This window comes from Aspergillus melleus (assembly GCF_016097325.1).
Source record: "Aspergillus melleus strain CBS 546.65 chromosome Unknown contig3, whole genome shotgun sequence".
NCBI lineage: Eukaryota > Fungi > Ascomycota > Eurotiomycetes > Eurotiales > Aspergillaceae > Aspergillus > Aspergillus melleus.
In genome coordinates, this window is record NW_025763372.1 from 3718273 (window position 1) to 3733523 (window position 15251).

Below are 15251 nucleotides of genomic sequence, written 5' to 3' on the forward strand. Positions count from 1 at the left end.
TCCTTTTCTCCGCGCCGTTTGCCGACCTGCTTACCTGCGTGGCCCTGACATTCGTCCAATTCCGTCCCCATCCCCACCCGGACGCTAATCAGCTCGGCTATCCCCCTTATCGGTGCCATGCTGGCCTAGCAGAGTGTCATTGCGCGGAAACAACTCCGATACTACGACAGTTATATACATCTATCCCTCCTCTTGTCGCCATACTCCGTTGCTCCCAAAGTTTCGTCTTTGAAGAATCTCTTTTGCATACTTCACCAATCAATTGACCCGCCCTGCTTTTTACATCGTGAACATGGAAACTCGCCGACACCCATGCTTGAAGTCCCTCTCTCAACGGGGCTATATCCAGGGTGTTACACTCTGCGATAAAACAACCGATAACCCCCTCTGCCATTACTTCGGGGGGCTCCGATATGCCTTACCTCCGTCGCAACGTTGGCGAAAGGCTCGGAAACTACCGTCGACGTACACCTATGGCACCAAAAATCACCCGTGCCCTTGTACAGGCCCCGCCGGCGTTTGCCCTCAGCCTAGCTTCCTGAATCTCTCTAAAGAGATCGGATGGTCTGAAGACTGCTTTCAATGTAATGTCTGGGTCCCAGCTGGGAAGCCCCCGAAGGAGGGTATGTTACCACATAGCTCTTAAGCTTTAATTGCTTGACTAATAGATGCATATTTGGCTAGGATGGCCGGTTCTCTTTTTCATTCGTATGTTTATCAGCCTCTCTTTTCAATCTGATACTGCCACCGGGACATAGCTAACTACCTAGCAGATGGAGGGTTTCTTCAATTTGGCACTCCCAACACCTTTTCCCCGGCCGGACTGCTAGGCGAAGGGGCCTTGAACGCCGTCATCGTCATGCCTGCCTATCGTCTCGGCGTGTTCGGATTTCTCTATTCGTCCGAACTGGAGAAAGATGCTTCCTCCGTTGACGAAGCCGTTGGAAACCAAGGTTTCTGGGACCAACGTCTGGCTCTGGAATGGACCAAGGACAACGTTTCTCTGTTTGGGGGCAATCCGTCCCAGATCACCGTTGCCGGATACTCGGCCGGTAAGTTTCACTGTAAAACCCTTTTCCAGTAGACCCGGATCCTAACGGCTTCACTTCAGGTGCATACTCTGCATTCTACCAACTAGCCTACGACGTCAATCTCCCAGAAGACCAGGCCATCGTCAAACAAGCCTGCATCTGGTCGAACGGGCCGGCCACCCAGCCCAAGAACCCCGCTGCCGCGCAGGTACAATTCAACCAGCTCCTCTCCGCGCTCAACATCCCCGCGGGCCTGCCCGGAGCGGAGAAGATCGCGCGCCTCCGCGCCGTCCCAGGTAAAGACCTCCTCTCCGCGGCCGTCAGCGTCGACATCAACCAATTCCGACCCACCACGGACTCGGTCTTCATCCCGACCACGCTCTTCCAGTCCTTCGACGACGGCTCCTTCGGCCGCCGCGTCGCCGCACGCAATATCCGCATCATGCTCGGCGAATGTTGCGACGAACGCTTCCTCTACGCCACCTGGTTCCCGCCCGCCAGCAACACCCTCGCCTCCCTGCGCAAGCGCCTTCTAGCCGACTACCCGCGGCCTGTCGTCGACGCGCTCCTGAAGCTCTACTACCCCGACGGCACCCTCCCGACAGACTGTACTGACTGGCACCGCGACGCCTTCAGCCGCATCTACGCCGACATGCAGGTCCACAAGATGCAGCGCGGGCTCGTCCACTCGCTGGCGCTCGGCGGCGCCGCCCACCTGCTCTATCGCTACCGCATCGAGTACCGGCTCAAGTGTGCTGACAAGTCCATCCCGCCTGCGTGGGGCGTCACGCACGCTACGGACCAGTACATGTGGTTCTGGGGTAACGGGGAGGTTCTGGAATCGCGGGAGAAGCCGATCATTCGGAAAGCGTTGATTGACCCGTGGATCCGGTTCGTGCACGGCGAGCCTGACATTGACTGGGGTACGAAGAGTCATCGCGAGATGCGGACTTTGAAGTCGGATGGCTCGGTTCAGATCTGGCAGGATGGATTCTGGGACGAGGCGATGCGCGTGTGGAAGGCGTTGCGTGAGGTGGGCGAGCCGGAGGAGACCGTGGCTAAACTGTGATTTCCTAGAATTGGTCTACATTCTCCTCGTTCATACTGTACATACAACATTCATCATTGGCATGCTTTCAAGCTGGGTTAGTTGACGAATCAGTCGATTGTTACCTAGCAAGGACATGCTCCGTATATAGAAATAACCCGAAACCATCGATTGATTGCGCTATAGATCGAAGACCGCTATTGACATGGTCTTCTTGATCGACAGTAAAAGCAAAGAAATAGTATCCTAGACCCAACCCAAACAATATAGTAAAAAATTAACATGAAAAACGCTCTAATCAAAACACATCAATTCGTTCATCCAGATATTTTCACTATTCGTGAAGTATTTCTTTATTTTTGCCTGTTGGTCTTTTTCTTTACGCCTTGCTGATCTTGCAGACAAGATCCTGGCCATCGACGGAGTCACCTTCCTTGACCAATAGGTTGGCAACCTTACCGCTATGAGGAGCAGAAATAACCATTTCCTAAGATCCTCGTTAGTATACAATGTCCAATAAAGAAGTGACTCGAAAGTACATACCATCTTCATAGCGCTCAGAACGGCGATCGGGTCACCCTTCTTGACCTCCAGGCCGTCGTGAACCCGGATCTCAACCACCACACCACTCATAGGAGCGCCCACCTGGCTGCTGTCGCCAATGTCGGCCTTGGGGCGGGCAGTGTTGTCCACAGATGCCTTGTTGTCATCGACGCTGACCTGACGGACCTCACCGTTGACCTCGTAGAACACCTCACGCTGACCGGTCTGCTCCGACAAGGGACCGATGGCCAGCAACTTGAGGATCAGCACCTTACCCTTCTCCAGCTCGACGTGGAACTCCTCGCCGATCTCCGGCTTGGCCAAGAAGTAACGCGTGGGAAGCACCGACAGGTCACCGTACTTCTGGACAAACTTCTTGTAGTCCTCGAAGACCTTCGGGTACATGGCGTAACTGGCCACGTCGTACTCGGTGGCAGCGCCGAACTTCTCGCGGATCTGGTTCTTCATGGCAGCCAGGTCGAAGGGCTCCAGGTAGAGACCAGGGCGCTTCTCGAGCTTGCGGCGGTTGCGCAGAGCCCGCGAGCGCAGGGGCTCAGGGAAGCCACCGAAGGGCTGGCCCATGAGACCCTCGAGGAACTCAAGGACGGAGCCGGGGAAGTCCAGTTCGCCGGCACGGTCCACCACGTCCTGCTCGGACAGCTTGTTGGAGACCATGAACTGGGCCAGGTCACCAACCACCTTCGAGGTGGGGGTCACCTTGACGATGTCGCCCAGCAGGTCATTGGCGGCCTCGTAGGCCTTCTTGGTCTCAGCCCACTGCTGGCCCAATCCAAGCTGGCTGGCCTGGAAGATGAGGTTGGTCAGCTGACCACCGGGGATCTCGTGCTCGTAGACCTCTGGGTCAGGACCGGTCAGTCCAGCCTCGAAGGGCGAGTACAGCAAGCGCAGCTGAGCCCAGTAGGTATCGATGGCCCGAATATGGGCCGAGTTAAGGCCGGGGTCGTGCTCGGTGCCCTCGAGGGAAGCGAGGATGGCACCGACACTGGGCTGAGAAGTCATACCAGACAAGCTGTCGGTAGCCGCGTCCACGGCATCGGCACCTGCCTGGGCGCAAGCAATCATCGACGCCACACCGGTTCCGGCGGAGTCGTGAGTGTGGACGTGGATGGGGAGGTCAGGGTACCGCTCACGGATCGAGCCCACCAGCAAACGAGCGGCCTGGGGCTTCAGGACACCAGCCATGTCCTTGATTCCGAGCACGTGAGGCTTGAAAGCCATGATCTTGTCGACCAAGGCCAGGTAGTACTCCAGGTTGTACTTCTTGTGGGGGTTCAGCATGTCACCGCTGTAGCAGACGGTCGCTTCGACAACACCCTCAGCGGCGTGGACTGCCTTGATACCAACCTCAAGCTGGTCCACATCGTTCAAGGCGTCAAAGACACGGAAGATGTCCACGCCGCATTTCTTGGCCTGCTTACAGAAGTGGTAGATGGCATTGTCGGGGAGGGAAGAGTACGCCACACCGTTGGCACCACGGAGCAGCATCTGGAAAGGAATGTTAGGCACAGCCTTGCGCATCTTGCGCAGACGGTCCCAGGGATCCTCGTAAAGGAATCGCATGGCCACATCGAAGGTAGCACCACCCCAGCACTCCAAACTGTAGGCGTTGGAGAAGGCATGACTGGTTTCGTGGGCAATGTTCAGCAAGTCAATGGTACGCACACGGGTGGCCAGCAACGACTGGTGGGCATCACGCCAGGTGGTGTCCATGATCAGACAGCCCTTGTTGGCACGCACGGCGCGGGCCCACGCAGTAGGACCCTCCTGGTCGAGGATCTGCTTCCAGCCCTTGGTGCAAGGAGTCGAGACGTCGAGGGGCTTGCCCTGCACATCCAGGAGCTTGGGCTTGATAATGTCACCCTTGAGCTTGGGCTCGCCGATCTGGCCCTTGATGCTGCTGCCGTTGACGGCAACATCTCCGAGGTAGGCGAGCAGCTTCTGAGCACGGTTCTGGCTGCCGACGAGAGAGAAGAGCTCAGGAGTGTCATCGATGAAAGTGGTCCAGCAGTTGCCATCGACGAAGGTGGGGTGACTCAGCAAAGAAGTCAGGAAGGGGATGTTGGTCTTCACGCCACGGATACGGAATTCGACGAGGGCACGCACGACCTTGCGGCGAGCGATTTCATAGGTGGAGCCGCGGCAAGTGCACTTGACCAACATGGAGTCATAGTGGGGAGTGATAATAGCGCCGGCAAAACCGTTTCCGCCGTCCAATCGCACACCGTTACCACCGGCAGAACGATACACCTCGATCTTACCGGTGTCAGGGGAAAAGCCCTTTGCGGGATCTTCCGTGGTGATACGACACTGGATGGCAAAACCACGAATGGAGATGCGATCCTGGGTCAGGCCCAGCTGCTCTAGCGTAGCGCCCGCAGCAATTTGGATCTGCGCCGCGACGATGTCGATACCGGTGATTTCTTCGGTGATGGTGTGCTCGACCTGGATACGAGGGTTGATCTCAATGAAGTAGTGGCGGTTCTGCTGGTCGACCAGGAACTCGGCGGTACCGGCGTTGCGGTAATTCACAGATTTGGCGAGCGTCACGGCATCCGCCAGAATCTTGTCGCGCACATCAGTGGGCAAGTCCTTGGCCGGCGCAACCTCGACCACCTTCTGGTGTCGACGCTGAACGGAGCAGTCACGCTCGAAAAGGTGGACGACATTGCCGTGGTTATCACCCAGAAGCTGGACTTCGATGTGCTTGGGCTTGTCGAGGAAACGTTCGACGAAGACGGTACCGTTACCAAAGGCGGAGCGGGCCTCGGAAGTGGCCCGCTCGAAGGAGTCCCGCAATGACGCCTGGTCGCGGACAACACGCATACCACGGCCACCACCACCAAAGGCGGCCTTGATGATGATGGGGAAGCCATAGGTATCAGTGAACTCCTTGACCTCCTCGTAGCGCTCAACGGGTCCCTCCGTACCGGGCACCACAGGGACCTTGCAGCCGATCGCCAATCGACGAGCGGAGACCTTGTCACCCAGGCTGTCAATGGTGGCGGCAGTGGGACCGACGAAGACCATACCGGCCTCCTCGACCTTGCGAGCAAAGTCGGCGTTCTCAGACAAGAAACCGTAACCCGGGTGAATCAGGTGCACGCCATGCTCCAGGGCAATCTTAATGATCTCATCGCCGGCCAGGTAGGAGCCGACGGGAGTGTACTGGCCGCGCTGGCCAATCATGTAGGCCTCGTCGGCCTTCTGACGGTGCATGGAGAGACGATCCTCATAGGAGAAGACGGCGACGGTCTGCAACGACAATTCGTGGGCCGTTCGGAAGATACGGATGGGGATTTCACCACGGTTGGCCACGAGGACCTTCTGGAACTGCATGATGGCAGAATTGGCGCGAAGACGGTGGTGCACCGTGTCGCGGAGGTGTTCTTTGTGGTCATCGATGAACTCGGTGTCATCAACAGCCTCCTCAGGCTGACGAAGAGGGGCAGCCATTGTGAGAGAGGATGAGGAGGAGGGGGGAAGAGGAGGGGAGAGAGGGGAGGGGTGGAAGATGGAGGGGTAGGAAGAGGAGGAAGAAGAAGAAAGTTCACAGATGTTCTGGAAGAGTAGAAGGGCTGTTCGCGAGAGATATATTTAAAAGAGTTAGCCGTGGAAAACCAATGGCATCAGACGGAAATCATGAGTCACCTTAGGAAGAACCCGCCGGGCAGATCGGGGGAAAGAAAAAGGCCCGGTTTCGGAACGGGGATGAGAGGAAGAACGCGGGGAGAGGAGGGGAGACGATCAACCGGGTGGGGATTGGTGTGAAGGGAAGCTAGTAAGGATGGGAGGTATAGATGAGTTGAGTCTAGGATGATGGATGATGACGAGGAGAAGAGGAGAGAAGAAGAAGATGGGATGGAAGAAGAGGAGAGAGCTGTTGAAGTAGAAGAAGTAGAAGAGGGAGAAGAAGGACGAAGGCGGGGAACGAAGAGGGTCTGCCTGCCTGCCTCAGGATCCCCAGGAGCACATGACCCCGACAGATTTGTGTTGTTACTTTGTTCGTCTACTACTACAAAGCACTACGATGATACTATCTGTCAACGCCATCCATAGTCCTGGCATAGTTCCCTGTCATCTGAGGGTCTCGCTCCAGCTCACCGGCACACCGGTCAGCTCCAAGTGGGATGCCTGCCCATGGAATGTCCCACTCTTCGCTCTTCAGGTTTTAATTAACCTTGGGTATTCCCTCCAGAACTCCGTTGGTCCGGACCATCTGGTTGGCCATCTCCATCTGATAGTGACCATTTTTTTTATTCGATCGTATTTCTTTTGATCTACTCCTTGCTGTTTATTTTCACCGGCTGTCTGGCCTGACAGGAAGCCGTACAGTTCCCGGCCTTTCGCTGACCCAGCTCCAGAACAGATCGGCTAAAGTCCCGTAGTGCCACTACGACATCATAGTTCCTGGGAACCCAACCTCTTACCCCCAGAGAGAAGATCCACTTCCCACCCTCGAGATCTAGTCTAGACTATGACAGTCCAATTCTCATAAGCAAATAGCCGACTTCCCTATCGGGTGGTTCAGGTCGTCCATTTTCTTGCTACCTCGGGTGCTCGGGTTAATTGCCTCCCTTTCACGACGACTGACGACTGAGCTGGGGAGTCTGGACGGTCCTGCACTCCTGCGTCACCGAGTCTAAACGAAACGCTCGGGCCAAGTAGGAGCTCTCTGCACCGAAGATAGGCGACAGGTGGGAATCGTGACGACTTGGTTGGTCGGACGAGGATGATCGACATCGGGGATGCTTCCATTGGCTTTTTCTATTTCTTTCTTTTTGCTGGATGCCCAGATCCAAGGTGGGAAACATACCGGGAAATTAAAAAAACACTCAAAATGAGGGGGGGACCTCGAGAACAAAACAACCTGCCAAACCCAACAGGTAAAAAGCGCGCGGGAAAACAGAAACGAGAGACTTGGCCCCAAACGGATCGACGCCAATTCAACCCACCCCCGGAGAACGCTTTCCGTTAGGGCCAGACGTTATTGACTGAGATTCCCTGAAGTTGAACCTCGGTCAAATCACGGAATCCACTCGAACCTGTTCTCGTGACGCCAGAATCCGGCGGACGCTCGGTCAATCCATCTTTCACGGCAAGGCAGAGTTTTTTTTGCCAATGTCGAATCTGGCACATGAAAATCCGACAAGACGGGACGAGACTTTTCTGCTTCTCCGTCGGCTGCTTGGCGGACATTCCGTTGCCTAAATATCACACCGGGGATCCAGTCTTTCGTTGTCTTCGCCGCTTCGGCATGCTGGGCGAGCTGATTCTGCATCTCCCTCCTCCCTCCCACCCCCCTTGTTCGTGCTTCCCCCTCCCTCCTGCCATGCATCGGTATGTTACCTCTTCTATCGATCCATCCAATCTATCTCTCGGATGTCGATATTACCCTCCACACGGCACACACAACCTCCGTCTGTCCGTGGCTCCGGGGTAGTTAATCTGGTCATAGTCAAGCCCCAATCTCTTCACCCATCTCCATCTACAAACCACTTAGCCTCGATCTAGACTTCAAGTATATCTCCATCGTAGTCCTCTCTATCGAATCTTGCTCCTTTCAGCCGAGATCACGTACTTTTGCCCTGGGTTACAATTTTGGCCGCCATGCTAAGCCAAGCGAAGCTGTTTCTGCAACGTTTACCAGGACCTGAAGTCATCCTTGAAATAAATTCACAATAATGCCATTAACTGATGCTCACCGTGAGGGTACCAATTCACGGCCACAACGGATTTTGTAAAAAGCTATCAAAATACATCGAGGGGAAGATAAGAAGGCAACGGAGAGAAAGATTTTTATAATGGGAATAAACGTGAAGAAAATAAACATGAGGGAAATAACGAGAATCGAGAATGTGATGAACCCCTTCCTGCAATGAATGAAACCATCAAATGTCCCCGTATAGCCCACCCCTCTCGGCGAACTTCGCTGTCCCACTCAGGCTCGGGTAGATCATCCATCGTTTATGCTATACATACACTAAACCCCATCGCAAATGACAAGAGAGACATTACGGACGTGCATCTAGAACGGGCGGAATCCGGTCGCCTGCGGCGTGATCCCGTTGGTCTGTTGGTATGCCATGGGACTTGGCGCAGGTGCCGCCGGGCCTTGGGTCAGCATCAGTCGTGAGCCGCCCAGGATCGGGGTGTTATCCTCCTCCGTCTTCTGCGACACCTCCCGCTTCTTCCGCTCCTCGTTGTCCTTCTTGAGGGTCTCGATCGCTCGCGTTTGCTCGCACAGGAAGTTGATCATGAACGGCATCGTGAAATCGTGAAGACCGTTGCGCCACGACACCTCCAAGATGACGTCGGGCCGAATGAGGTCGTAGCAAGCGTACAGCATACCAACGTAGCACTCGCGGCTACCAATATCGACGAACTATGAGAATGTCAGCAAAACAATTCGGGAATCACCAGAAAAAGGAAAGCTTACGTAGCGAAGCAGGTCCTCGACGACATCGGACTTGGCGGAGATGGCGGACGTCTCGATGGCATCCTTGTAGAGCTTGTCCTGCTTAGACAGCGCAATGGATTTCTCCCAGCGCTTGTTGTTACGGTAGATGTTGGCAGAAATCTGGCGGAAGAAGATGAGGTCATGCTTCTCCAAACGCTGCGCAAGATCCACGGCGTCAAAGTTGTCGTAGTTGTCCACCGAGTCACGCAAAGTCTTGTAGTCTTCCTCTTCGATCAGCAGATCGTTGATAGCGTCGTTCACGGCCCGCTTGTTCTGGGTCTGAACGTTCAGGAGGAACGGCTTGATCAGAGGGATGTTGTCGGAGGCCTGGAAGATACGAACGACACGGTTGACATCGATACGAGAAGTCAAGACCTGCAGAAGATCGGTGAGAAGCAAAGGCTGCTCCTGCAGGTAGAAGTTCAGGGCGCGGTAGTATATTTCCAGGTTGGCAACCTTGACGATGATGTCCTTGAACGAGTGGTGCTCCCAGGCATCGGCAGCACGCTCCATCATCGCCAGGGCGGCGTTGTCCCACTCGTCGTAGTGGCAGTACAGGAAGACCAGCTCGGGCCAGAGGTTGGCCTCCTCGCAGGCCCGGATCATCTTAGGGATGTTGATTCGGGACCAGAAGAGCTTGAGATGCTCCATAACACGGTCGGGGTGGTACTTGGAGAGCGCAATGCCCAGTTCGGTGAACATACCCATGTGAGCCCGCTCCAGACCCAGACCGGCCTCGAGGACGCCGATCAGTTCATCGAAGTAACCGTTGCGCTCGTACTGGCGCACAAGGTCTTGAAGCTCTTCCGCGTGGACAATGAGGTTAAGACCGCAAATCTGAGCGAGACGGAATTCCTTCTTGGCAACGCAGGCCTCGTTGACCTGTTTCCAGACCTTGACACTGTTGGCCTTACGGGCACACTCCACGGCAGCCTGGTAATCTTCCAGGTGCACCAGGGTCGTAGCCAGTTTGGCCCAGTTCGAGATGCTGGTGAAGAAGATCTTGGCAGCATGGTGGTATCCCTCCGCGTAAGCCTTGTCACCAGATGCTTCGATGTCCGCAACATTGGTGGCACGCAGGAAGTCCTCAAGTTCCGAGAGCTGGTCAAGACGGGCGTAGCAGAACGCCAAACCGGTGTCGATGGCCGGTTCACGCAGAGTCTTGCGCGCCATCTTCAGGTACTTAACAAGGTCCTCATCCTTTCCGGCGTGAGTGGCGGTGTCAATCACTTCGTTGTAGTTGGAAGGATCGCCCGCACGAATGTAAGACTCAATGGAGTCGGAGATACGCAAGCCATCCAGCTGAGCCTTCGCAACCTTGCTCCACACCTCGGGCAATTCGACGCGCTCGGCGAATTCTTGGGCACGGTCAATGCTGACAATGTTCTCGACGAGGACGTTGACGGCGGCGAGGTAGTTGTTGACCTTCTTGTAAATCTCGAAAGCCTCCTCGTAGAGACCAACCGAGATACACATTTCCGAGATCTCATCCGGGCTGAATTCATTCAGCTGGTGGACGTAGTCCATGAGACGACCCTTGTCGGCCTTGGCGGCAGTCAGCATCAGCAGGTTCTGCAAGCTGCCATTGTCACTGAAGGGCGAGGGCTCAAGGATGATCTTCTCCAACAACTCGATAAGCTCGCCGGGGAGATCGGCCTCGAGGAAAGCCTTGACAGCAACCGACACCTTGTCGGGCTCGGTCGACTCGGGCACGGCGGTCGCAATGACCTGGTCGACAAGGGACCGGCGGTGCATGTTGTTCTCGCTCAGGACAAAGGACCAGATCTCAGGGTCGGCCCGCTCAACGAGGTAACGAGCCTGCGCCCGGTACATGGCGTTCTCGTTGGTGATGTTGATGAGCTCCAAGTCGTTCTGACCCTTGCGGTAGGAAATGTAGGCCAGGTTCGGGTCGCGCTTCTCGCAGTACTTTCCAACCGTCAAAGTGTCATACATGTCGTTTTCCTTGAGGAACTTCTCGGGGTTGTTGTTGCTGTCGATGTAGATCTTGGCAAGGGCGTTGTAAACGGCCTGTTGCTGGTTGCCGGTGGCAAGAGTGGCCTCAAGGAAGGGCAGCAGCAGCTTCAACCTGTTGCGGGTTTCGACCTCATTGACGAGCTCATCGATAGGGATCACGGACGGGTCAACGGTAGAGAGAAGGTTCTTGATAATGCTCTCCTCGCAGTCAACATCCAAAAGCCCGCCGACCACGGCCGGAGCACGGGAGGGGTTGACGCGCTGCACGTAGACCTCGATCGAGTTGAACTGCTGGTTCTGGTAAAGGTAGAGCACCAGGTCGTGGATGAAGTTGAAACGGTCGCAAACAATGATCAAGGGAAGCTGCTCGGTCAACCGGGCTTCCTTGAGGAAGTTCTTGACCTTCTCGGGGTTGTAGTAGTTGCTCTCACGGCAGATCCGCTCAACCTCGGTGGTCTGGCCCATAGCAGTCGCGGCCTCAATGTACTTGAAGTGAACCTCGGGGTCTTCGCTGAGGTTGACGATGCTTCCAAGGTAGTAGTAGAGACCTTCGGCGGTGCGGTACTTCTCGAGCAGGGCGATGAGCTGGTTGGGACCCAGGAGGTCGGAGAACTTCGTGCAGATCTGAACAACGGCCTGCAGGTTCTGGCGGATGTTGACTTCCAGCATGGTATCCATGCAGTCCAGGGTCTGCTCAACCGAAAGGCGGCCGAAGTAGTTCATCAACCATTCAGGGCTGAGCTTGTCGGTGCGAACAATGTTGCGCTTGATGGCGGTGCTATCATCGGTGTTCTCCAGGGCGCGCTGAATGAGACCGGCATTCTCGCACAGCTGAGAGATTCTAGGGCGGTCGTAGTGGGTGAAGATCTCGTTACCGAGGATGGCGTCCGCAACCTGAGGAGCATTGACCAAGTTCATCTCCAGCAGTCGGGTTTGCAGGTGGCCATGTTCAGGCTTGTTATCCTTGAGAGCATCGAGCAGGAATGACGTGGCCTGCTGGATCATGTTCTGGGACAGGAACACGTCCACAACGCGATCCAGGTCAATCAGCGCACCGCTCTCCTCGTTGGCAAGCTGGGCGGCAAACTCGGCTCCTTTCTCGGGGTTCACACGGACAATGTGCTGCAAAAGCTGGGTGTAATCGGGCTGGTACCCGGCCTGCTTGGAGTAGGCCAGAATCTTATCGAACTGGCCAGTTTCGGCGAAGCCGGCGATGACCTTGTGGGGAACGTTGGCTTGAAGGTAGATGCTCAGAGCCAGGTTCATGTCGTAGGGGCGAACGATATCTCCAAGCTCCTCAGAGCCCTCCAGCTTGTTCTCGCGCATCCACTTCTCGAGCAGGTGCTTGCGATTCTGCTGCAGAACGGGGCGAACAAGTTCCACACTCTCATATTTGTTGAGAGTGCCCTTGTCCAGCAGCATACCGAAGTACTGGAGAATCACAGACATCTGCTGTCCGGTCTGGGGGGCATTCTTGAAGCGGTTGATGGTCTCTGGGGTCCGGAGGAAACCACGGGGGGAGTTGGCGGCGATCTTCGCAGCTTCGGAGTAGTTGCCTTGAGCGATGAGGTTATCGAACTGCTGCTGGTAGAGGTGGTCCGCGCCGGGTAGTCCGGCTTTGGAGGCGAGCTTCACCGCAAGACCGGACATGGCAGGGTTCTCCATCAAGTACTGGACAATGGTGTTCTCATCGACGCTCACGGTCAACACTTGACCCTTCCTGTTGACACCAACCAGACCGGCCGATTCGGAGTCGGGGGCGGTGGTGAAGATCGTCTCGCTCGAAATTCGGTTCATGAAGATACAGGTGCCGGTCTCGAGGTCGTACAGATGAATGAAGCCGTACTTCGTGACGAGGTACACGACGTCGTACTTGCGGGACACCTGCATCGCGACAGGGAAATCGTTAACCGCCTCCTGGGGGAAGTAGACCTCCACGGCCTTCTTCTGGAACCGCGGGTTGGGTTCCTGGTGGTCGATTTCGGCGATCTGCAGCTTCGCGCCGGTCTGCGTGCGGACAGCGAAGGTAAAGAGTTTATGTTCCAGCGGGGAGCCTTCAACTCGGATGGAAGCGAAAGCAGCCGCATGACCCTCGATGAATTGCGAAATACCGCGCTCCTTGGAGTAAAGCTGCATGGAGCCGACCACACGCCCCTGTTGCTGGCTGATTCCGACCACGACCATCCATTTCTCATCGTCGTTGACGCGGTAGTTAATGATTTGGCAGCTCTAAACAGAGGAAAACATTGGGTCAGTGAATGTACGGCACACCAGAGTTAGCTCAGGAGATATGCACATACACTTAGGTTGGGAAGTCGGTCAAAGATCTTAAGCGGCTGGGACTGAGTGGGGTCAAAGACGTCCCAGTGGTAGACGGAGGTTTCTGTCACCAAGCCCAGCTGCTTCTCGCTGAACCACTTCCAGTACACAACATCTTCGTTCATAACGGCAGACTTGAGTTTCTGCTTCGCCGAGAGGTCGAAGATCTGGATTGTCCGCCCTTGAGCCTTGAGGGCAATGATGTTGCGGGACCAGTGCATGATCGCACTGTCCGCGTTGATCGGCCGCTTGATGACTTCATTGTTGTTCTTGAGGTTGATGATGATGACTTGAGGCTTCTCTTCCTCGTTGAGTTTTTGCCGGACACAGACGTAGTGGTCGGATTCTAGAGTCTATTCAGGCCACGCAGGGCACACAAGTCAGCGAGTGAAACAGGGGGGAAGATCAAAGAGAGCGGTATAGTCCTAGGAAATACTCACACATGAGTTGAAACCAATCGAAGCCGGCTATAGCAGGGAAATTGTCAGTAGGTGGTTCCGGTGGTTGGCGAGGCTCCGGTTGGGTGCGCGCTGGGCAGGCACCACCGCAACGTGGAACAGAACGGGCCAGCAACGCAACAAGACATACCGCGATTTCAACATTCGTCAACTGCAGGACACGGGGGAAAACAAGTCAGCTTTTCTGGGACGATCATTCGGAGAATTGGCCAAAGGGGGAGGATCAAATACATTAACAAGCTCCGTGAATTTGATAGGTAGAGGAGCCATGTTTACTAGTAGGGCCGCAGGACGACCTCATCCACCCAAAAAAAGAACGCCACGCAAATATATCCACCAGGATGGGAAGGAAAGAGAGTAAAATAACAGCGAGCTGTAGTTAGAGGTAGGAGAAAGAGGGGAAGGTAAGAAGAAAATAAGAAAGGGGGGAATTGGGAGAGGGAGAGATGGGACTGTAGATAGACTGGGGAAGCGGAAAGAGTGACCTCAGGAGACCGCGGGAGTCGTTGCTGAGGTGTCGCTTACGGGGGGGGCTGAGGTCACGTGCACCAGGGGGTTGCCGTGCCTGAGGATCGATGCCGACTTGCATTCACCTGCAGTCTAGACCTTCCCTTCGCTATCATTCAGTTGTTCCCTCACTCTGCGGTTGGAACCTAGACTTTTCAAGTTGCTTGATTTGTTGCAGTTCAGTTTGATCTCTCAGTCAAGTCAAACTTGGCCCTGGAAGCGATGCACGAGCCCAATATCCTGCCAGAAATAGCAGCAAATAGGGGATTTTCCGATGATCAACCTGCAGTTTCAAATCCATCCTAGCATTCAAAACTAATGTGGTTTTATCTGGTCCTTCATGGCACATACAGTGAATTCCTCGTCCCGACCCTACTCTGCATTAGATTTCAGCAAGGGAACGAGTGAATCCTAGCGTTCTATCGACTGCATAGGTCTATCAAATGGCAGTAACAATTATTCTTTTACTATACCATCAACTCTACGCGTAGGTCATCCCAGAAGAAAGAATCTAGCTCTCAACTAGGTCTCTCTCTGCGTTGTTTGTTCTCAAAGTCTAGAAAAGACTAGAACGATTGTCAATACATGTACTACTCTCCGATTCCTTGCCTTCCTAGAACATCCCATCTAGTTGTATGTGGAAGAGACCTATGCAAGATTGATCCTTTTTTTTTCTGGTTCTATCTATACTTGGGCACAGCATTGTGTTTGCTGCTATCCACCTCCCGGGATATCCGCACTGCCATGACGTCAGGTGGAAACGGAGAGATTCATTCAAGGCAAATTGGAAGGGACCCAAGCGATATGACTCACGCAAACAGCCCATAAGGACATAGCAATTGAGACACTCTGCGAGTTGTAGCCGTTGACCCGTTTGTATCAAACGCGGTGGT

At 54.9% G+C, this 15251-nt stretch overlaps 4 protein-coding genes across 4 annotated transcripts; 1 reads left to right on the plus strand and 3 right to left on the minus strand.

Moving 5' to 3' along the window:
• Positions 1–292: 292 nt before the first annotated feature.
• LDX57_006365 (putative carboxylesterase) lies at positions 293–2100 on the plus strand (the record flags this gene model as incomplete). The annotated part of the gene is made up of 4 exons (XM_046088065.1): positions 293–623; positions 685–708; positions 774–1052; positions 1112–2100. 4 exons carry the CDS (start codon positions 293–295, stop codon positions 2098–2100), a joined length of 1623 nt encoding a protein of 540 aa, XP_045944033.1.
• Positions 2101–2458: 358 nt separating this feature from the next.
• PYC1 (pyruvate carboxylase) lies at positions 2459–6096 on the minus strand (the record flags this gene model as incomplete). The annotated part of the gene is made up of 2 exons (XM_046088066.1): positions 2459–2566; positions 2623–6096. The coding sequence occupies 2 exons, from the start codon at positions 6094–6096 to the stop codon at positions 2459–2461; spliced, it is 3582 nt and encodes a 1193-aa protein (XP_045944034.1).
• A 1570-nt stretch (positions 6097–7666) lies between these two features.
• Positions 7667–7978, minus strand: LDX57_006367 (uncharacterized protein; the record flags this gene model as incomplete). The annotated part of the gene is made up of 1 exon (XM_046088067.1): positions 7667–7978. One exon carries the CDS (start codon positions 7976–7978, stop codon positions 7667–7669), a length of 312 nt encoding a protein of 103 aa, XP_045944035.1.
• A 690-nt stretch (positions 7979–8668) lies between these two features.
• On the minus strand, positions 8669–14121 carry CHC1 (clathrin heavy chain; the record flags this gene model as incomplete). Its single annotated transcript, XM_046088068.1, has 6 exons — positions 8669–9025; positions 9080–13303; positions 13375–13746; positions 13834–13860; positions 13982–14002; positions 14083–14121. 6 exons carry the CDS (start codon positions 14119–14121, stop codon positions 8669–8671), a joined length of 5040 nt encoding a protein of 1679 aa, XP_045944036.1.
• Positions 14122–15251: the final 1130 nt, after the last annotated feature.